The sequence below is a fragment of the Mastacembelus armatus genome, chromosome 14, assembly GCF_900324485.2.
Source record: "Mastacembelus armatus chromosome 14, fMasArm1.2, whole genome shotgun sequence".
Taxonomy (NCBI): domain Eukaryota; kingdom Metazoa; phylum Chordata; class Actinopteri; order Synbranchiformes; family Mastacembelidae; genus Mastacembelus; species Mastacembelus armatus.
In genome coordinates, this window is record NC_046646.1 from 3,771,373 (window position 1) to 3,795,634 (window position 24,262).

General features: G+C 37.5%; 1 protein-coding gene across 31 annotated transcripts in view; it reads right to left on the reverse strand.

Annotated features, from left to right (window-relative positions):
- picalma (phosphatidylinositol binding clathrin assembly protein a) overlaps positions 1-24,262 on the reverse strand; it is a 43,972-nt gene that overhangs the window by 10,435 nt on the left and 9,275 nt on the right. For 18 of the 31 annotated variants that reach the window (XM_026329315.1, XM_026329316.1, XM_026329327.1 and 15 more), the window contains exons 3-16: positions 15,382-15,524; positions 15,066-15,141; positions 14,850-14,952; positions 14,334-14,427; positions 14,076-14,187; positions 13,595-13,701; positions 13,450-13,491; positions 11,989-12,074; positions 11,587-11,710; positions 9,649-9,782; positions 9,093-9,178; positions 4,035-4,187; positions 2,373-2,453; positions 1,761-1,862 (exon numbers count right to left, since the gene is read on the reverse strand). In XM_026329315.1, coding sequence (XP_026185100.1) covers positions 1,761-1,862; positions 2,373-2,453; positions 4,035-4,187; positions 9,093-9,178; positions 9,649-9,782; positions 11,587-11,710; positions 11,989-12,074; positions 13,450-13,491; positions 13,595-13,701; positions 14,076-14,187; positions 14,334-14,427; positions 14,850-14,952; positions 15,066-15,141; positions 15,382-15,524 — 1,443 coding nt within the window. The remainder of the gene's footprint in view (positions 1-1,760; positions 1,863-2,372; positions 2,454-4,034; positions 4,188-9,092; positions 9,179-9,648; positions 9,783-11,586; positions 11,711-11,988; positions 12,075-13,449; positions 13,492-13,594; positions 13,702-14,075; positions 14,188-14,333; positions 14,428-14,849; positions 14,953-15,065; positions 15,142-15,381; positions 15,525-24,262) is intronic. The other 13 variants (XM_026329339.1, XM_026329337.1, XM_026329338.1 and 10 more) reach the window with 2 other exon arrangements.

The following is a 24,262-nucleotide window of genomic DNA, read 5'->3' on the forward strand; positions in this document are numbered from 1 at the left end:
TGGACAGAAAAAAATTATTTAAGCCAAGATTGTGTATCCAAGTCAACTCACCCAGTCATGCATATGCCATGCAAAAAGACAAGGCGCCAGGGATTGTGTTTAACCCACGAACATGGGAAAAGAGAAAAAAGATGGTGTGAGATTGTGAGCAGCCTAGAATCTAGTGAGGTCATACAAGTGTATAAGCATTTAGAATCAATTCATTCTTGCCAAATTAATATTTATATATTATTACACTAATGAGGCAAATGGTGAAATGGTCATTCACTTCAAACATAGTCCAGTGGGACTGTGAGTGAGAGTGTTTACATTTGTTTAAAAATATTTGGAGTAAATACACCTACACAGCATGAAGTTGTATTTGAATTTTAAAACATTAATAGGTATTTTTTAATAGATATTTTGCAATTTTAAGATCCCATGTAAGTAAATAGGTAAGCAAATAGGCAATAAATATTCTGGGTGTTGAGTTTTTAAAAGTTTCTACAGCCGCACATAATACACATGATACACAGTTTGCCTGTACATGATGAAACGTTCTGCTGAGATGGGACAAGCATATGACACATGAATAAAGAGTTAGTTAGAGATAAGAAATACCTTATGTGGTAGGATATTTCAAACAGGACTACCTTCCCAGCTAAGCCACCGTCTTATGATTATGTATTGATCACATTAAGACACCTGTCACTGATCTAATGTGTAGATTTTGACATCCAGTGGTAAGTGTAAAATTAAACCATATGCAGTTGGTGACAGTCTGGCGAAAGTATCTGCTAGAGGTTCCATTAAGTATTTTAAAAGAAAGAGGAGTGGGCAAGCATGTTAATCTTTGAAATTACTTGATCAGAGTACAGGGTGTTTTTTGAAAAGATAAATTGGAATAAGTTGGTCATTGCACATCATGAGAGATTATTCTTTTACTGACTGGTAATGATAATACCAGTGATAATACCAATGTGGGTGCAACCCACCAAAGGAGTGAAAGCAATATTTTGAATGGGATAAACAGACTCAAAAAGGGACTAAGTTGTAAAATATAAACAAATGCTAACCCTTCCGTTTTGACTATGTTTGTTTTGATTGTTAAGAAATTTTCTTCTCATTCACCTGTCCCCATAGCGAAAACATAATAAAGAGCCACTAGATTCGCATAGTTTAGGGGTGGCCAGCCCATGTTCTCCTTGAGGGCCAATGTCCAACTATCCCTCTCCTACTCACTGCTGACATGGATCAGATATGTCCAGTCAATCAAAAGCTGGAAGATATCTCAGGTGAGAGTGGAGTGGGGGAAGCCAAAGTGAATCGATACCTTCCAGTTTCTAACTGACTGAACACATCTGATCCAGGTAAGCAGCAGTGGGTACAGCAGGGATAGTTGGACAACAAAGCAGGGTAGTGGTCCTTGAACATGGAACAGGAAGATGGGCTGCCCACCCCTGATATAGCTGATGACTTTTTAGAAACATTTTGCCTTCTGTCAAAATAAGGAGACACTTTCATCATCTGTTGAAGTACGAATGCTTGGTCTGACATGTAGGCAAACATTCCTAGCCCACAGAAACCACACACACTCACAAACCAAACAAAGTTTAGGCTGTGGACAAATCAAAGTACAACACTACAGCCTAAAATGATCTAATGAATGTACAATCTGCCCCCAAAACTTCAGATGGCAACAGGCGCACATGAGGTCTCCTGACTCCTCATGGGCAATGAGAAAAACATAAAATGTCAGTTTGTGTAGTAGTACACCTTACCTGTAGAATCTAGGTTGTTGGCATTGGTGTTGTTGCCAAATACTGAGTCAAAGTCGACATTAAGGCCTTGAGAGTTCTGTGGCGTTGGCGAGGCTGTAAAACCTGGGGAGAGACAGAGAAAATTAATTGTAGGATTGAAATAGTGGCAATGCAATGAGGCTGCTCCTAACACAGCACAGGCTTGTTGTCTCAGGTCACAGTTGGCTATCCACTGTCTCACATGCTCAACAAAAGCAGCACATAGACACATCCTGGCTGCCGCTGCCTTGCCACTATTTAAATGTATATAAGTGACCTATGACATAGAGCTATACAAACATGTACGTAAAGTTTTGTGGCACCTTACACAAATGGATGTGTTGTTTTAATATTTGTACAGACCTCCTGCACTATTCTCTGGCACATTTTTTTTCTTTACTGCCAGCGGGGGGTGGAGGGAGGACTGGTTATCTCTGTCTTCTCTGTGATGCATTGTTCAGTGTACGGTATATGTTTTGAGGGTAAGTGGTAATAGAAAACATTCTTTTTACCAGAAACTCTAAAGCTTAACAATTAATCAACAGAAAATAATCTGCATCTCCTTAAGTGATTCGTTTTCTTCTAGCAACCTACCTCTAAATAGAGCAGCTACAGCAGGGGGCTCAGATTGGAAGAGAGGAATGGTGTTGTAAGGGATGGGCCCACAGAAGGACTCTGACAGGCACAAAGCCGGAGCGAGGGAGGAAGACGGGAGAAGATTATACAGATATGAGATCAGAAAAAAAATACAGCAGTCAAAGAGCAGTAAGGAAGCCAAGGAATGTGGGAACAGCTCTTTAACAGAGGGAAATTAAAGATCAGGATTTGCAAGACAAAAGCAGAGGAAGCTGGCAATCATCACATGGCTAGACTAAATACATGGCAAACTTAAGTTCAGAGCACAACCAGTGAATAACAACAAAACAATTGCAGGCTCACAGCTATAGGTACGAAGAAGGGGGGGGGGCAATTCACAAATGCCACACAGCATATCACTACTCTCATGTCAGCAATCGAGCAGGAGAACAGTTGTGCACCATGGTACCTACAATAAATGTCTGTACAGTAGTAACAAAATCCAGGGAAGACTAAGTCAAAAAAGGATAGTAATTTATAGAAAAAGAAAAATAAAGCTGATAAAGTTGGACATTCATGCAACGAAATACAAACACAATGGCAGAAAACAAACACCAGGATCTTAGCCTGATAGTGAAAGGAAACAAATATTTATAGTAGCGTAGCATGCCAGAACATTCATGAATGTTGATGAAGAAGGTGTCAAGAAACAGTATGCTCTGATCAGTGACTAAAACCACTCCAGGCGTTTCTCTAAAATCATTCTCTAATGGTCTGAAATAAACTTCTATTTTGGGCTGCAACAACTAATTCGATATTACAGATAAAATTTGATTATTAAAGTATTTGGCAATAAATGTAGTTATCCGTTAGTTATATCTAGTAACGTAGCTGTTTGTGGCTGCACAGTGACACAGTGAGCAGTATAAAGAGATGCTATGACTCTTTTTCGGCACAAAGGCGAGACTGAAAGTTGCGCTTGACGTGAGGATTCTGAGAAAGAGGGGAGGGTCCATCAGATCCTGCTGCTATATTATCACCCATAGGCAGATGGGAAATGTCCTGGTGCTCGTGATGGTCTGCTCAGCGCTGGCTCACACCATGAAATTACCCAGACATTTTACAGGTGAGCTCTTAGGAGCAAATTCCAGCTAATATCCAGTCTGTTTTCCTCAAACAATTGTGTGTTTACATGCAGCTCATCAGGATAATGTCTAGCAATGTTAATGTACATACTTGAAAGCATGTCTCTTCATTATGCTTAGTGTACCACTCACTTTTCATTTAAGTGTGAAATTCTTGTAAACAAGTACATTTTTTAATATAATAAAATTTAAGATCTATTCAAATGTCATAACACAATAATTAGTTTTATTTTTTTAATATGAGTATAGCAAACTTGTTCATATTTTGACAGTACAACATTGAAAACAGACTTCTCTACATTCTTTTGCAAAAATCTTTAATTAATTAATTGAAACCATAATCAAACTAATCAATTAATAAAACTGTTGTTTGTTGCAGCCCTACTTCTATTTATTCACTCTATATCCGTATTACAGGACACAGTAAAATCACCTACAGTAAATTAGCAGCCAAAATGACATTATGAGACATGTTACATAAAAATTCAACTAAAATGAAATTTAGACTGTGAAAGATAAAGCAAAACACTCCCACCGAACACTTCACAGCTTGGTGTCCTACAGGACAGACTGCCAGCATCCAAGGACGCTGTGGTCAGATGGACAGCATCAACAACAGGTAGTGTGAGGAAAGGATTTGAGTTTGGAATGGATTCCTCCACAGTTTCTGCAGCAGAGGTAAAAGGATCTGAGTGGTGAGGGGAGGAGAAGAAAAAAAGAAGGAACAGATAAAAAAAAAAGAAGGAAAAGAGATATTATGGTGGAGAGTAGGATGAGATAAGTTTAAAAAAAAGAACATGCAAAATAACATGCAGTGGAAAATGTCAGTGATGAAGGTCAGAAGGATTAAAAGTATTTGAGATTCAGCGATAGGCTGATATTATGCACTCTGTTGCATTGCCCTGATTGACACACATTTCAGGCCTGCTGATTAGCATTTTCACAACTGCTTTAAAGTAGTCTGCAGGTTAAGGGTCTTTCTTGTGCTGACAATAAAACAACTGTGTAAGGGTTTCATGTTACATCTGTCAGTTTAGAGGAGTCCATTAAATCACCTTTTCCTGTCTTTGAAATTTCCATTTTTATCTGCCTTGAATGAATACAAATCCAATATTCCCTAATTTTTATTTTGAATGAACTTTCCCTAATAAAAAATAACAAATGTTACTTAAAATGAACGAGCATGGACTATGTGCCCCAAAACTACAGTTTTAGTATGTTTAGTATGTATATTTACATACATTGTGAAATTACATTGAAGTGAAAAGCAAGCAAAGTTATAAATATGAGATCAATTTACAAAAGTAATTAGGCACTATGAAAATCAGTATTATACTCCTACTGTTTTTCCTGTAACCATGTCATGTCAACCATGCAAAGGAGTTTTACATACAAATCATGGTCAACTAACATGTTCCCTTATGTGCTTACGTAAGCAGGAAAAAAAAGAGCAAGAAAAAAGCAAGACTACTATGTAAACCCTTCGGAATTAACTGGTTTTCTACATTAATTTGACATAAAATGTAATCTGACCACCTAAATACAGACAAACACAATGTGGTTAAGCTGATGACACACAAACGATTCTAATTTCTCATGTTATGCCCATTAAACATTGAAAGTACTGTAGGAAAAAACAAATGAACTATGAAGTTCATAGCTGGTTGGAACCTCTTTGGCAACACTGACTTCAAGCAAATGCTTTCAAACCAGACCAGATCTGCACAACATCAGGTGGAATGTTTGACCATTCCTCATTACAGAGCTGCCTCAGCTCAGACATTCATAGGATGTCTGGTGTGAACAGGACTTAGTCTTTCCAAAACATCTCTAGTGGGTTGAGGTATGCATTGTGCCTTTGGAGGCATCTTGGCTGGGCACCCACTTCTAGGAAGAGTAGCCACAGTACTGAGCTGTCTGTATTTAAAGTAGTAGTGTTACTTTGCCATGGTAAGTTGCCACTTTTACCATGACTGTTCGTCATTTGTGTTGCGGCACCACGCGTTACACTATAATGTAGGTGGCACTCAACTTAAACTCACATGTACAGCAACCTGCTCATGCACAGACTATACTCTAGCCCATATTATTATGAATACTTACCTAGAAACTAAAGTAAAGAAAAAGCCCCACGGTCAGGGTTTGTTGTAAACTGTGAGTATTTTGTGTAGATCTTTGTTACTTTATTTTACTACTGAACTGCAAATGTGTATACATTGTAAGAAACATATATGATTGTTTGATTATATTCCAACATAACGCCCTTTCTGAATAATTCTACTTTTTCATACAGTAACACCCAGGTATGATAGAGATGGTTTGGCAAAGGTGAATAACACTCCGCTTTCATACAGGAGACCCAAGTTCAGTCGCTTTTGAAGCTGCACTCTAAGATTAAGATAGCAATTACTTTAATTTTTGCTATGAAACTCTGCACAGAATAAAGCATTAATCCTTGTGCACTGTTCAAATTCACTGCCCTTTCATTATGTTCAGGATGAAAACATCCACTAAAATAAACTGCTGTAAAAACATATCAGATAAATATTTTTTTCAACATTTTTTTGCATAAATCTGTCAATAAATCAACTTCAGTTCTGATCAAAACCACTAAATGTTAAAAAATATTCCCAGGGTTTTAACCCTTTAAATGCCAATTTCATAAGTGATTTGAGGTCGACCAATACAGATTTTCTCTGGCCGATGCCGATGCCAATATTTAGAAATCAGGGCAGCCGATATATGATGCCGATTCTTTTGGCCGATTTTAATTTTCCCCCTTCATCTCACAAGGGATAAAAAGTGCCCAGGAATAAAAAGTGAATTAATTGCTTAAATTAAACATTTATTGAGGCTTGATTTATTGCAGGGTACCTGTCACGATCCTTATGTTTGTTGACAGACACTGCTATAACTTAAAGGTCCATGGTCTAAGAATATGCATAAACAAATCATATGTGCAACAAGTCATTTGCAGGTGAAAATAGAAACGCGCGCAATTCAGACAAAATTTCTGGCTAAATCGTGCACATTAACTTTCCTCATTAAAAGTGTATTTTTTGGAGGGAAGGAGCATTGTGCCCGTGTTGCGTGTGTCAGGCACACAGACACATTATTTGAGGAACGTTATCCTGCGTGTTTTAGCAAGAATATTCGTCTGAATTGCACATGTTTCTACTTTCAGATTTGTTACACACTCTCAGCATCAATTCTAATACGCTACAATGTAATTATGCGTTCGAAACGAATGGTTTTCCCCTGCCATCATTAGCTGAAGCTGTGTGTGTAAAATGTAAACAGGGCACGGCTACAGTGTGTGCGCATTGCTCCGTCTCAGCGCTTAGCTGGTCGCAGATGTGTCTGCCTATAAATTGGCTTAATATGCAGCGAAATGGGCCGATGTCGATTAATGAAAATGTGCAAAAAAAACGGCGGATTAATCGGTCGACCTCCATAAGTGAGGTCACGGATTTGGAGGGAGGGTGGGGGAACACACACGCACACACACAAAATGACTTATTTTTAATATAAAAAGTGATTGTGGACTGGATATTTTCTAACCCCTAACACAGACTTGGATATGTCAAAGATTTTGATGCATTGTTAGTTTTTGCGCAGTATCAAATTTAAATTTTTTCTGACTAATTTACTGTTCGTGGATGTTTTCGCCCCATTGACTGTCATTATGACGACATTTTTTGACTGTACAGCCATGACACTATATAATCATGCATACTTGATGGTTTCCCCTGTTAGGAAGAGGTAAAATTTGTGATTTTTACTGTTGATAACCAAGTGGCCCCATAAACCCTTTACAGAGCCCTGTGCATAGAAAACTTAATTTCTGGCTTTCAGATGGAGTTTTATATGGACTATATCAGCATATTATAGTGTGTGTGTGTGTGTGTGTGAGAGAGAGAGAGAGTGAGAGAGAGAGAGAGAGAGAGAGTGTTAGAGACCTTTGCGTGTTGACCCTGAGGTGTCAGAATCAGAATATGTACCTCAGCTCTCAGAAAACAAAGAATCTACATTGAGCAAACAAAAACAAAGTAAGTGTATTTATGCACCTGCTGCCTTTTGATGGGGAGAAGTACAGACTAAACAAAAACAAGGTACATGGGTTTAAACACTGGCATACCATCCTGCTGGTCATTTCATGATGAGAAGAGCAGCAAGCACCATGAGTGGTGGCTTCACTCGTACCAAAGTTTTGGAAATAATTATGCAGCCTGACCCCTCCAGCAAGCTGCAGAATATATCGTCTTCTCAAATTGGTTTTAGTTGAAGTAATTAGTCACTTTTTCCTCTAGCACTGGGAATGTTTAATAAAGACATGAGAAATTAAGAATTATCTGTTTTCAGCTTAAGCCCATTTAGTTTTTCTGTTCTTGTCAATTAGATGAATGTCAGATCACATTTTATGGTAAATTAGTGCAGAAAAATGCACAATAATATGATACACTGGCAAGCAAAGAGTTCAACATCCAGAAAATTACACAGTGAAAATTTTTTTTTTCTTTCCCCAGACCTGTGGACTGGAAAAGCCAGGGCTCGAACCATCAACCCTTCAGTTAGTGGACACCCTGCCTTCTAAATTGTGGTTATCCACGGAAAAAGTTAAATACCAAAAGTATGGCTAATACTAATAAAAAAATAACACAATTAACATAAGTAGATCCCAATATTACATTTTTAAAATGTTTACACTGGCACCAGAAAGCATCCAGACTCTTTACTGATTGCAAATTTTGGCTTCAAAATGTAACCTGAAATGGACAAAACTGCAATGTTTGTCCATCAACTTACTCAATAACCAATAATGACATGATTCAGACCCATTCCTGTGGCACTCCAAAATGTTCTCAAGTGCATCCTGTTGGATTTAATTACTTCAAAGATATTTAGAATTTTCTGGAGTTAGACCGTGGCAAACGAAATTGACTGGTAATAGTTTCAAAGGGTCACAATTGTATGTAAAGACTTTCAGTCATCCAGGTCATTGGTATTTCCAAAAGTACTACAAGTTGCAATTGTACTTGCTTGAGGTCCTTGAAATTGTTTCACTTCACATCTGAGTCTTCATCGGTTCTAAGTGAATGATGGGCTAACACATGGCAGCTTCAAAAGACTGGACCAACAATAGATGAAACACAAATGAAAAGCCATCATCTTGATTGCAAAAGAAACTGAAGCACATAGGTGTTTATTACTACTCCACCCATACAGAAGGCGTGATACAGCCAGCTACTTTCTATCCATGTGTGAATGTTCTATAAGATGGGTACATTGCCATCTTCGAATGAAGGAGTAAAATTAATGGCCAAAATGCCAATTTTATCCATTTATAATTAAATCTTCAACAACAATATAGTATGCATAAAGTGAAGGTGCCCAAATACTCTGGAGCCACTGTATGATTCTCTGCTTATTATTAATTCAGTTCTTATGTATTCATATATAATATTTTAATTTGAATAATCATGAGGTAAACTTCAATTCCTCTTTTTTTCTATGGATTCTAAGGAATCATAATGAATGAATAAATGTGTACTGTTGTGAGTGTCTGAGATGTATGTGTGTGTAATGTTCTCACCTCCCCATGTATTTGAGGTGTTGAGAGGCAATGGTTGCTGAAAAGCTGGCTGCAGTTCCAGAAGGTCATTGGCTGCTTTGGAGGTGCTGGAAAATTAAGAGTATGGAGGATAAATCAGCCATCATCAACAAAACATTAGGTTCTTAAATTGTTCAAAGGTTTTTAGGAGGAAAAAAAACAAATAATGACAAATAATACTAACAGTCATCTACTTACATATAAATATTCCTACCAATGACAAAGCTTAAACACATCATCTGACACAAAAAAACAGCATGACTAAGCATTGTTTTTACATTATTTTTCCTTTTTAATTTATAAAATTCTAAAATGTTATGCTGAGCCGCTGCTCCTCCACATCAAGAGGAACCAGCTAAGGTGGCTCAGGCATCTGTTCCGGACACCTCCCTGGGAAGGTGTTCTGAGCATGCCCCACTGGGAGGAGGCCGGGTCCAACTGCTTCCATAAGTAGGGCCTTCCCCTTTTTAGACAACTGAAGAAGCCATGAAACTCAATGGTGGTCACTTGAACCAGGTTGCATGTCCTAGGGCCTCACCTGTTAGTAGAGCTGGGGGTGGAGAAGAGGTCAATGGCGGGGGTTGAATTGATGGCCCCGCCCACTATAGAGACAGGAGAGGAGTCTGTGGTCACTATTACAGGATTCCTCTGAAGCTCTTTCAGGCGTTGCTCCTACAGTAATAAGGAGGCTAGTGTTAGCAACAGGGACACTAATGAACATGCTTGAAAGTTTCAAGCATGCCAGCTTTGTGGCAATTCTCAATTGCTTATAAACTGATATATACTGATAACTGAAAACTGGTTTCTCTAAAAATGTGACTGACTTATCTACTCATGAACTTTTTGATGGAAATTCTAGTACTATCATAAATCTTCAGTCAGCCAACATCTGCTTCAGAGGTAAAATTGTTTTGTTTTTGTCTTTTGATCAATGTCCTTCATACCAGCTTCAGACCTCATAGTACCATATCATCCCAATTAGGGATGTGCACCTCTGCTCTGAGACAAATAACACGGGTGTCTCCGTATGCTGCCAACAATCTGATACATTAAAGATAGTAATGCAGTAATTACCAATGCCTTACGATTCACTCCCAGTTCTGATGCACAATTCAACACGATTTGGTTCAACACAATGCACAAGGTGCAACAGTTCTTTTTTTTTTTCACATCCCGTGTAACTGTTCTGTCTGTCTGAAGTTTTAGTACAGTCACAGTACACATTTATATCACTGAGCTCGAATAGAAGCTCAAGATTAACAACAATAATGAAACAGTGCTAACTAAGTAGTAAGCAGCAGAACTAGAGGTTCATTCAGGGCAACTGGACTTCTAGTTTTTCTGGACTTCTAGAAGTTAGCAGAATATAATTGTATATAATGAACCATAAAAAATAAAATGTGAGTAATTAAAGTTAGTCGTGCTACCTGTGTACTTTATGGTAGCACAGCACATTTTACAAATTGTTTTACTTTTGTCAAGTTGTCCGTCTCTCTTACAAAACCCGTAGTGCTGCCCCACATTCGATTTTAAGTTTGTGATTGATATATGTATGCCTCCGCAATGTTTTTTGAGTGACAGCCAATGGCATTCGCGTGCTAACGCAACGTAACCTGACGTAATCTAATGTAACGTTGGGGTAAGGCACATAACTAAAAAAAATTTATTATATACATGCATAAATTTATATGATACAACCCCTAATAATTTATTGATCGTTTTTTTACTGATGCATAGATACATGAAATGAAACTTTCAGATTTTGTTCTCAGATTGTATCCAGTTCAAAGCAGCTCTACCAACGCACTCATGTCGTGCCTTCCCCGCGCAAGTCCGTACATTGGTAAAAATCAGTTAATCTTCCCATCCCTAATCCCAATAGAGCACTTCACCCTCAGAGTGCAGGTGTACTTGCGGTTCTTATACTTTTAACATTAGACTTATAACTTTCCTTTTTGACAAAGGTTATAGTTAGGGCTGGCTCATGTGACCCTGAACCTTCCACTTCCACTCCCACTCCCACTCCCACTCCACTGTGCTTGCTCCTAGGGAATTTGTTGAGTTTTGTTTTTGTTTTTTGTAAAGTGCCTTGAGATGATGGCATTGTGATTTGGTGCTATTCAAATAAAATAAACTGAAGCCAAAATTTTTGACTTTTTTTTTTTTTTTACATCAAGAAGAGAGTGTAACAGCCTGCCACCCTCAACTGAAACACGTGCAAACCTTGGTGGAATGGATACCCTAGTGAATCATTTGGTAATACAGAACATTTACACTATGTTGTAAATGGTGAGCACTGCTGCCCATTTCGAGAAAACTTTCTCAGCACACTTCCCCAAAGACAATTTCTCCCTTCCTTCAAACCGCAGAAGAAAAAATATCATTTGGACGTTATGTAGTACATGGAGTTGACTTTGCTGCTTTCTCCTACAGTACAATAATTTTAATGGAATGTAAGTTAGTGTGGAATAAATACTTTTAATGCTTTTAGGCGAGCCTGCTCTTCCTCCAGGGCTGCCTGTTTTTCCCTCTCATCCACTTTGGTAAAAGATATGCCGGTGCTGGCCAAGGAGGAGACAGCATTGGAGAGTGTGCTAGCCCTGAATCAAGGGACAGACACAGAAAGCAGTGACTAACAAAATTTTTCAGGGCAATCAAAAACTATACAGTGTAACAACTGGATTCTCAGTGTATTATCAAAGTTGACTAGTTTCCACTGTCTTCTGAACTGTGCCAAAGATGAAAAAAAAAATATCTGCATTTACTTGCTGAAAAAAGATCAGCCCAATACTATCAAGTTGCGAAGTTAAACTTAAGCCTCTGCTCAGACTGTATGGTGAAGAGTCAGATCAAGTAAAGATAGATGACTCAGAACTACCTGCTGGCTGCTGTTGAGTCTTTGACTTTCTTTCCCTCTAAAGAGGCCAAGTGCTGTTCCAGGGCATCCAGCAAGCTGCTGGGGGCCTATAATGAATGCCATTGACACATTATGTTTCAAATGCCAAGAAAAGACAAATTTGACTTCAGAAGAAAAACTAAGTATTGTAGCATGCCAAGTAAATGCCAGGAATTCACAGAGGTACTCTCAAATACAGAGAGAGAGAAAATTCTGAGATACTTACACACACTGTAAACTGAGAATAAAGAGACAGAAGGAAGGTAAAAATACAGAAAATAAAGGTGGTAACAGTCAAGATATTATGAAAATCTTTGGGGAGAAAGCTATCTAATTCTGGAATATGTGCTGTAGTTTCAAAAATTAAACTAACAACATAGCCTTCAATTTAATACATTTGTACATACAGCAGCACTTCACTGATCTATATAAGATGGCTCTATCATATCTTATTGAGTCACACCTTTATTTGCTGTATGACATGCAAGGTCAGAAGTGAGTGTGAGCTGGAAGGTGTTTTAAAGTGCAACAGGAGCCACATGCATTGCATGACTGGCATGCACATCACTTGGTGTTAAAACCTGTCAGGCCTGATGCTGCAGGAGGTTAGCATCTTGTAAAAAGGACAACAGCCAAATTTTGGAAGATCATAATAAGGAGTTCAGTTACAGCACACATAACCCCCATCATATGCATTGAGAGCTTGTAAATAGCCCAGATATGACAGTGTGTCAATGTAGTTATGATTGTAAATCAAATACTGCTCCATAGTATTTTATTAAAAAGGATTACAGTTACCAGCAGTTTGTAAAATGAGCTTTGTGGTAATTCTCAATTACTTGCGCATTAAACAGTGGGCCTAGTAGTGTTACTATAAATACAGCAACTACACATTTAATGACTACTGTGGTTAATTGCCTACAATAACTATGAGATAAGTGATTTAGATATATGTGTACTGGGCAAAACCTAATTAGGTCAAAAGCAGTGATCAGTAACCTTTTGAAACTCAAATGTGTGCTATATGAAAAAAAACCGAGCTGCTACATTTCTCATAGTTTTTTAAGGTCTATTCATTCAAATTTCAGATTTGAATACTGAGTCTTCTTTTATGTCTCAAGATCTTAGGATGTTAGTGGAATTTTACCCAAAGCACAAGCAAAATTTCACTCAACTCTATTGTATGTAAGTTGTGGCCTAGTTTTCAGTGGTGGATCTCTTTGTGACCTAACCACATGAATCAATTATCAGGATGCTGTGTGGCTGGATACCAATTTGGTGAACTGGCTCTTTTCACATACTAGTAGCAATGGTAATAAGTGACAGCATATACATTTACTGCTCACTCAAATGAAAATTTGGGTTATTTATTTATTTATTTATTCAAAATAAATGCAAAAATGCTATTATCTGTTTATCTTTACAGTTTGCATCCAGGCTTACCTGAGACAGATCTGGTATATCCCCTCGATCAATCCCCACTTGCTGCATAAAGACAAATCAGAACTAAACATCACATTTCAGATGAGGAAAAAAAATAATATTCCAGGCCCATGCGATGACTGACTGATCTGTGGTTGTGACTTACCTCTGCAACTTTGAGGAACTCTGAGATTCTTGTCATTCGTGTAAGAAATTTCTTGTAAATATCAAGTCCTTCTTTGCACTGTACTTTCTTCATGTCAAAGTATTTCTCTTTGAAAATACAAAATAAGCAATGACAAGTTTATATTTATGAGACAGTATATATTCTTGTTGTTATAGTGTTTTCAGAGCGTACAGTATATATAAAATCGGTAAAATTTCAAACTTAAAGTCCCTGTTAGAAGTCGAGAGAGAGAGAGAGAGAGAGAGAGAGAGAGAGAGAATGTAATTGGCTTATATTCATTGTACAGAAATGCTAACAATCTCTAAGCAAAGAGGGGTGTAAAATATTACACAATTGCACCAGCAGTAATTTAGCCCATCAATTATAGTGAAAACTTCAATTACAATGTACTTGACAGTAAGGAAAAGCCTAGAGTAAGTACACTTAATTTGGTTATGACAACACAAAAGCTTATTTTTACCCAGGAGGTTGATTATGCCCTCATTGTAGGCTGCAAACAGTCGGATTGCATCTTTGAACAGAAGCATGAAGGCTGCGTTAATTACACCATTAGTCAGTTCATTAGCATTGACCTGGAAGAGAGGTGGAGGTGTTGAGAACAATCCATTTTTGAACAATCCACTCTATCAAAACTGGAAATTATATGTAATATATGGAACAGGTGACAGCAATAAATTTACCTAGATAACCACCACTGAAAACAGTACTGAGCACTCACATTAAAGTCAAGTAACACATCCATTTGATTTTGGATCATTGGGATGGTCTTCAAGAGTTTCTCTGTATTCATGGTTCTCATCACTCCATCAGACCTGTGGAATGAACAAAAAGAAGACTTCAAGCAACCTTATCTAATACATTCTTGACCTACTTTTAAGCTCACTAACATTAATACAAGTGGGTTTTGCTATAATTATTTGAAGGCTATGTACATAATGGACGTGGCTGATTCCTATCATCTCCAAGTCACTGAATAATTACAAAAATGTAAGAATCTATGCATGGTATATAATAAGCTATTGACGTTAAAAGCTGCACAGATCTGATGCGCTTATAGAGCCTTTAACAAAACTGTTCGACAGGAAATAAAATTACTTTACATTATCTTTTTAGTATCAGTCAGCCCCATCTGTCCCCTCAAAAAAAAATATCAAGCTTTCCAGCTCAGGTGCAAGTCAGAACCAACATTCTCGTTACACATGAAAGATTAGAAGTGAACATAAATGCTTCTTACCCTCTTTTCACTTTGGTGAAATCAAAAGCAACCTGTCTGTAAGACACAGCTTTTTCATTCAGGTACCGGCTATATCGCCTTATGAACGTTGACATATCATAGCCTACATAATAAACAAAAGTAAGGGGGTTATGATAACTGCCATGGTTCAGGTTAACATTGGCTGAGTATTTAAAGACCTCTTGTTGCACAGCATGCTCAGTGTAGGTAATATACCTTGCAGACCGCTCTTGTCCAAAAAATTGCTCAGGTTGAATAATGTGTTCCTTGAAGCCAGATACTGGATAAATCTCTGCAAGAAAAAACACACATGAGGAACTGTCTTATGTTTGCAAAGGTGTGGCTTTTACACCATGTAACTGATTTACAAGCTTGTGGGCATGTAACATTTACTGATTCTAAGACATCTCATACCCCATGCAACATACTGTATGTTGTCAATTTACTGTACATAGGTGAAACCTTTATCAGACAGGTTATTTGACAAAAATTTCCCTTTGATGACTCCATCCAGTTCAACAACAGCCCTGACCTCGTTGCCGTAGACCATCAGATGGTGTGTGGTTGTGAGAGACTTGAAAACAACCACCCAGCTGGTGTTGGTTGTCCTTTCAAATAGCGTGTCAGCCAGTTGAGGGATGTTCACATTCATCTCATTTGTGCACTGAATTAAGTCTGAGCAAGGAGAAACAGAGAAGGAAGGAAGGAGGGTGGTGGTTGATGAGTCAGAGTGGTACTGAGGCAATCAATGCACAGCAGAGGAAGCACACAATTTGCCGTTGAGTAAAAGCAAAGACATTTACAAAGTAGCGCCCTCATTTTCTTTTCTGCTTGTTTTTATAACATTCTGCTGACCACAATCGATAAAATACTGGAGGGCAACTGAATAAGGATGAATCACGGTTCAGATTAACAGATATCTCCAGGACAAACAAACTATTAGATTGTAGAATTTATTGTCTGAAGGGGAAGTTTTTTTCCACAACCCTGCACTTGTTTGACCATATGACAACAATAATAACAAGACCAGACAGTGATAACACTAACAACAATAGTAACAACCTTAGCAACTAGTAAGCTGAAGTACAGGAATATGACAATTTCTGTCAGTGGATGATCTTATCAATACCCATGGTCAGTTGCTTGTTACTGACAATTCAGCAAAGTATGGATATCATAAATTCCATTAAAATATAAACTTGGAGCATGTAATAAAAGTGATACTGGGAAGTGTGATTTTGTTTCAGAAAGTGAGATTACAGTGTATTTGCATTGCCACTCAGAAAACACCAACAACCTTTCCTTACTACTGACATAAATAACCTAAAAACTGGCAACGCCTCCTCAGTTTGGCTGCCATAGCTATCTGGCCTGAAGTGACAGGAAAGGCCTCCTTGGCTCCCTTTTCCATCAAGGTCAACTGACTTATCAATGATGCCCAACCTCATCAGATTGCTAATATATCTTCACGCATATAGTCCACATTTTTTCCATCTTTTATATTTAGTGCTAAAAGGGTGAATCAGACAGAAGAAATATGTGAAAAGAGGTTAGGAGCTCAACTTATTGCTGTGACACGTGGCAAACAAAAGCAAAAGAAGGAACATCCTTCAACAATAAACCCAAATTCATATGATGAATCTGAAAAATTCTCAGTAGTAAAATTCTGCAGCCTGTGATGATCATATATTATCAAATGCTGATGAGGGTTATTATATCCTCATATATCTAGAGGTTTAGTCATGGCAAATGGACTTCTAGTTTTTAGGTTGAAACGTTTCACCACTCATCTGAGTAGCTTCATCAGTCTAAGAGAAAGCTGGTATGGAACCTCCACCCCTAGCCCCATAGGCTCCTTAAGAGAGCTATGTAAATCAGGTGAGAGTGGTTAATCCCACACTCCTGAGTTGGTTTCACTTCACACCTGGCCTGAATAGGCTTGATAGGTAAACAAAATAAGTAAGCTCAAGTGAGGGTCCTTAGGATCTAATGGTAGATTTGTGTGACAGGTTATGTCTGAGCCCTCCACCCCTGTTAAGGGAGGGTTTTTCTACTTGAACATATATAGCTTCTCTGACCCCTCTCTCAAACCACTTATCTTCTCTGTCCAAAATATGTACAACACTGTCTTCAAATGAGTGTCCTGTTTCCTTTAAATGGAGGTGCACAGTTGACTTTGGTCATGAGGAGCTGCTCCTCCTGTGCTGGGCCATCCTCCTGTTAAGTGGTTGTTTGGTTTCTCCAATGTAGAGTTCTGAGCATTCTTCTTTCATGAGTAATAAACTCAGAACACTAAAAATCAAAATCTGAATTGTCTTTATTGCCAGGGATGATTTCACATACAAGGAATCTTAATGTGTTTTGTTGCAACAACATCCACAAATAAGTGGGAAAAAATAAATAAATATAGGTTTAAAAAAAAAAAATTAAGAGATTCCAGGTAAGTACAGTATTATAGGTTGAAAAATATTTACAACATTTAAACTGTCCATCAGTACATGTTGCTGTCTTATTTGGTTGGTGAAGCAAACCACAGTGATGGACTGTAGCAAATTTGCAATCTCAGAATTTAGTTTATTACAAATTAATCCCCTTCACATCCTCATGTTTTTAACTAAGGACAATTAATTATCCACAAATCAATTATTAATTTGATATATGAAAGATGAACTCTACCAACAGTGACTATCATTCTCACATCAAAAGAAGCAAACAGAGCAGAACTAAGTTTGTGTACTTTAGCACTCCAGACATAAGCAAAATATTTTAACTACTGATGTTATATGACTATAGGTGAAGCAGCTGATGAGCCTGAGCAGTCAGTGATTTAAGTTTGATATATCTGAAGAGTAAGGCTGTTGTGAGATCAGGTACTATGACAACGTAACACTTAAGGAACCTATGAGTGGGGTTAAATCGATGTCCAGATGGCTTTCTGGTTGCCTGCTAGAGTCACCACAGTTTCTGTAGGGCCAATTTTCACCTGAGCGGCTGAGGCAACTATGTATATTTCAGAAAAATTTCCAAACCACATGACCAGGAATTTATGACTGTGTGGAAAGTTAACACCAACTTGTCAGTGGTCATTTATTGCGAGGAGCATTCCTTCATCCTGACCAACTGATGTTCAGTGTTTCTGATGTGTAGATACCAGGTATCAGGGTCTCTCAGCCTTGAGTGATCAAGAGAAGCTGTACATAGACAACACAATCTCCACCCCTTCAGCACGACAGCTTTACACACGTTACACCTATCCATCTTGCTTTTTGGTATTTCCAGACTAAAATACCTCCAAACAAACAATATTTTAGTCAAACCAAAAGCTAATGTTATTTGCTCACTCACAGACTGAAGTTGCTGTAGGTTCATGATAAGATAGGGACCGGAACCTGGACCGGTGACACAACTCATGCTACATTAAATTAGATTTTAGTGGGTTCATGGTCCAGCGCAAGATCGGTAAGTGGATCAACTATATCCATCTGACATCTGATGAACAAATTATGTCACTTTCAGACCCGATACCAATGTAGGATCAGACTGGGCCCATCTTTAGATGTATTCTCATCGCCTGCAACATTTTTCACATTCACATCACATTATATTCTCCCAACATGCATCACAAAAAAGAGGAAGCACAAGTCTTTTCACACTTTAAAATAACATCCCTCTTCAACCCCAGTACATGACAAAATCAATTTTCATTACCACAACATTTATTGTATGCAAGAAGAAGCTATTCTTTTCATGTTATGTCATAATTGACTGCATGTTTACATTAAAAAAAAGGAGCAGTACCACCTTAAAGATAAATACATGATAATGACATGCAGTGTTATACAGGTTATGTAGTACATCCAGTTCAAGTAAATTTTAGCACACTATAGTCAACTTTAAAAATATGAAAGAAAAAAAAATTCCAAACAACAAAACTCTGGCACGTTAAGATGCTGATTGGGTGATCCTACCCGAACATGAAACTGTTTAGTGCAGCTGATATAAGCCTGCTCAGGCTCCATGTTGCTTTAAAACACTTTTTAGTATTTTCATGACACATACAGCAAGTAATTAGAGTCAATCATTTAATAACAACATAAATGAAAATCCATAAAAGTCAAACAAGTACGTGAATTAGCCACAAGCACGAGTGTAATAGATAGATAATGAGACATCGTAGTGTGCTGGCAATGCTTTGAGCAGGTTGGGTTACATACATATTTTCCAGACTATAAGTCGTTTTTTACTGCTCTGGCTTGTCCTCTCATTTTTTCAAATAGTCAAAAGTGTTAGATGGCACTCTTGACAATGGTGCCCCCTGGAAAATAGCTAGCCACCCCACTGGTCCCCCCAGAGAAGCTCTACTCTTTTAATAAATCATATTCAGTGCATACAAACCATACAGTCATCTTCAATGAAGACATAAATGCAACGCCTAAATGACTAAATAAATAAATCATAAGTAAATGATTCATGAAGAGAAATATATATATATATATATATATATATATATATATATATATATATATATATATATATATATATATATATATATATATATATATATATATATATACACACATACACATATATATACACAACCCTGTGCTGCTGCCCACCAATTTCAACTGACTGGTAACAGGAAATCCAACCTCAGCTAACACTGGCAGCTAGCAGCCTGCTATTTAGTCGAAGCCAGTCCAGAAATCTAACCAGTAAGTAAATTAATGCTGTAATATTAAATTTAAGTAGTGTCGGCCTTAATGATATCATGTGTTTGATGTATATTGTCTTTTTAATGGAAAAGAGTCAAGGAGCGTGCATCGACAGCTACGAGCTGAACTCAATCTGAGGTACCACTCAGAGGCCCAATTTGGTGTGCCACCCCAAGATTTTCTCTGGCCCCCTTGTGAAAATATTCTGGGGGCACCACTGACTCTTGACTCAATTGAAGATAATATTATACCTCCAAAAAAGTAAAAACACCTATGTTCACCCTAAACTATAACTGTATAACCGTAACAAGAAAATGCCACCCAAAAGAAATTCCTATACAGCAGACTTCAAGCTGCAGGTAACATAGGTTTTAAGCTGAAACAAAGTTTGGAGTGTCGGTATTCACACAACCTGAGAAAGGAGGAGGACAGACCACTTCATCTCCCCCCAGCCTGACCTTGGTGCAGCCGTTTAATGTTACTTGACACAGATGAATAAATATCGTAATGCACTTCTACTTGTTATGCCTAGCTTATGTTCTTTGTAGTCTAATTTAGTCAATATTTTGTATAATTAGAAATGTGACTTATACACCGAAGTGACTTATATATGTTCTTTCTCTTCAACTAGGCTTTTTTTTTTGCTAAAAGCGACTAATACCGGTGCAACTTATACTTCAGAAAATACAGTATGTTAGTAGGTCTCATCTAGATGACTCCTTGGTTTAAGAAGAAGAAGTACTTTATTAATCCCCAAGGGGAAATTTAATTGTTACTGCAGTTATTCTAATTTAAAGTTATTAAATTTAATATTATTTAAATAATATTAATTAATAGTAATTTATAAAGTAATTAACTTCTATGTAGAAAAGTAATAAAGTCATTATTTTTGGGGGTTTGTGTGTATATGTATGTGTGTGTGCGTGCATCCGTGTGTATGTGGTGTGCGTGTATGTGTGCGCTATTGTTTATATTGTGGAATTATAGTCTTATGGTTATCTTTAGTCTTAAGTCTTAGATTACACATGTAAGAGAAAAATGAGTTTCAATGATTGATTATTCTTACTGATTATGATTTTTATTGTTTCTTACTGTATTCTTAGTTTTTCAGGTTTCACAAGGTTTCATTTACAGGTTGATTCAGAGTTCACCAAGGAGCTCATGTGTTTTTCATAATCACATCTGATGTTTATGTTCTTCCTGACCTAGTATAGTCTGACACTAAGGGCCACAGTGTTCTCAAGGATGTTGGTAAGGAGTATCTGGGAGAAAGGTTCCTTAGGACACTAGGTGTGAGGAAGGGACAAGTACAACAGAGCATGCCCAGGATGGAGGGTTAACTGTTGAATGAGAATATAGAGTTTTAGAATATAGCCTTATTAGGGAATCACTTTGTAGAACAATAGGGAAGCAAAGACTTAATTATCTGATTATGTGAATGATTATTTGCATTTACTTTGCATGTCTGTGTAAGTACAGGCCTCAGCCTAATAGGAGCGGAGCAACTAGGCAAGACTGACTGATTGTGTTCTATTCTGTTTTGCTCCTTTCTTGCAGGAAATACATTCTGAAAAAGACAGTCTGCACTCTTTTATTGCTCATCCAACGGTTTTTGCCACAACACATATTTTTCTAAATACAGAAATGTCATAGCTGTATCCCTCAAAATTGTGAATATCAAAAAGTTGTAGTCATTTCACACCAGAGAAATTTTATTTGTGTGTCCTTAGTTTTTGAGATGCACTCATTTTTTATATACTATAACAAAAACAAACATAAAAAGACAAAAAAGGCATGTACATCAAAGTATATAACTATATATAATAACTATATTTTTGCATAATTTGCAAAAAAAACCCAACATGTACATGTCCGGTGCATGTGGGCCGCGTGTGTCTAAGTGTTTTTGTGAAATAGCAAAATACAGAGCGACCGTGACAGTACCAGTGCAAGTGCATGCAAGAGACGTGTTTACCGTAGAAAAACTACAATTCCTGGGAAAAGATGACACTTCCTGTTGTCATGGGCGGTGACCACATGATTTACATGATTTATCGCCTTGGTGACCACATGATATTTCATGCTTACAACGTGATCACGTGTATTCCAACGTAGGAAGTGTTGTGACAAGAATCGCAGTCTGGATTGTAATGATTTTATAGTGTGCGCTTTTTACTGGATTTCTGCAAACCCATTACTCAGAGTAAACAGCGCTCTGGGACATGATGAATGTGTGATTATATAAGTGTAAATCCTCCGGTTTTATATGCAAAACAATTATTGCTCTATCTTTTTGGTTGCAATTCTACAGGCATTTAAAAATAGATATGCAAATGGGAGCGTGGGTGTTCTCGTCGTTTTTAATGGGTTAATTAATGAGTAAGCTGCTGTGTAAAGTCTGTGAATGACATGATGTTTTCAAAGATCTGTTTCAACTCCTCAAAAGAGCAGCTTGATTTTGTATTGACTGCGGTAAAAAGCAGGTTTCTTTTACTCCTGTCTCCATCTCTCACAAACATCCCTGGTGCTATGTGCCATTAACTAGGGTGAGCTATTCTGTGGTATTCTGAGAATGTGTCAAAGTCTCTGTGAAATGGCCAGTGTGAGAAATTTATTTGAAACCCCTCAGTTCCCTAAATTCTATTGTTACTGATACAGAACTGAAAACTTTTGAAGGCAGCTTTTCTAAATATCACCAACCTTGCACAATTATGTCTATGAAAACATTAACACATCTCTCACAGATACATTTTAAGTTTTCAGTCAGTTAAATTTTTGAGAGAGAGTGTGCCATTAACTACACTCTTTCACATGTTGGCTAGGCCATTATAAGCATAAATTGAAATGTCACATGCATTGTGACAAGAGGCTTATAGAACCCACACACAGTATGTGGGATGGAAGGGACTGCAAACATTTTAGCTGGCCAGAACCGTCATTCCAGCTGCAAATAATTTAACCCTGCTAGCAGTTATCACCACAACAAACCTGCATAACAAATCAAACACTTGTCTGTGCTATGTGTGGGTCACTTGCAGAGCTACATTAGCCCACAATGGTATGTTTTATTTTCACCTTTAACTTCTGTGGAAGTTAACCTTTAACTTTCTGGGATACATTTACTTTAATTACTTTCATGAAAAGTAAATACAAATAATTAAAAAAAAGAAATGCATCGACAGAGGAGTCACCATGCTGTTTCCAGAAAAAGTCCCTACTTTAAAATTCTTGCACTCAAAGTGTGACCTACAAAAATGTATTTGTAGTTATGTGCATGCTTCTATTATAAAGGATTTATTACTAAAAGGGTGGTGAATTAAAGTTTTTCTAATGAGAATCAGGAATTTCTTGCATTTACTGTTGCTTCAAGGTACATTGATCAATGTGGGAACATTCAGATTATTATTTTTTTTTTGTAGATTAAAGCTATAAAGACAAAATACGATTTATACAAAATAATATTTGTTAGAAGTGTTTCTAAACTTAAACTTGGCCAGAATGAAAACAGGAACCTTAAATGACTGGCCAATTAATATAATGGGGGAAAACCTATGATAAGTGGCTTTTTGTTTCTCATAAACTTAGATATAGGAAGGGGATCCCACTTCTACAAATTTACTTCCATTTTTCCCTAATTTGAATCAATTGTTTAAAGATAGCTCATGTGATTGTGAATTGTCAATTTGTCGGTGGTGATGTCACAGCAAGTAATGTGAAATATCTAGAAAATGATAATAGTAAGTCAGCATAAAGTGAGGCAGATGGCAGCATTCAGACATGAGCTTAGTCGTAAGATGCAGGGTTCAGTGAGTTTTGGGAAAGTTTGTGTCCATGGAGGATTACCAAAAAATAGCATAACAGCGTGGAAGATTTAAATCGCTCAAAGAGGTTGGCTGCATTATCAAATGGAGCTGACAGTGTACTGACAACATGAAAAAAGTCATGAGTAAACTCTTTTGAAAAGAGGAAGCAAACGGTGAGTTGTACTGTGCAAGAGATCTACAGCAATTACAGGGTGAATCAGTAAACACCAGAAAAGGGAAAAAACAACACCACAGAAATCACCTAACAGGCAGTGTTGTCAACACTTTAAGCTTTACCAGCTTTGCTAAATAAGTGTAATTCCTAGACTGAGTAACACTCAAGCAATTCTCAGTTACTGTAGATACGTCTCTGTTTTAAAATTGTGACATTTTAAGATAACATGATTATAACATGTCTGCTGTGTTGAGGCCATGTCAGTGTGTTCGCTAGAGTCAAGTAAGCTTCTAATCAGCAATATAATCGCCAGGAAATGAATCAAAAGTATCTGAGCCAATCTCACATAGATCAGCACAGCTCCTCTGTGCTGTGGGAAGGGGCTGGGTTATGTAATGATTTCCTGTTGGCTGTATACACATGGCAAGTCAAGGCTTACTTTAAGAACTAGAGGAACACTTCCTGCTTCAGGGAATGTCTACCCCCTTGCAATCCACTGTCCTGAATGTGATATGGCCCAAACAGAGAGCCTGAAACTGTACCCAACCAGCATAAAACTTATTGTGAGGTTTCACTGAAGACCTACCAGGAGAACTAAAGGTGTGTTCACAGGATTTACCCATATGCCACTTTACAGATAGATAGCAGACTAGAAACAGGCTATTTTTTGTAATCAAGCATTTTGTGTCAAGAAAGGTACTGCAGACCTGTGACAGTACTGTT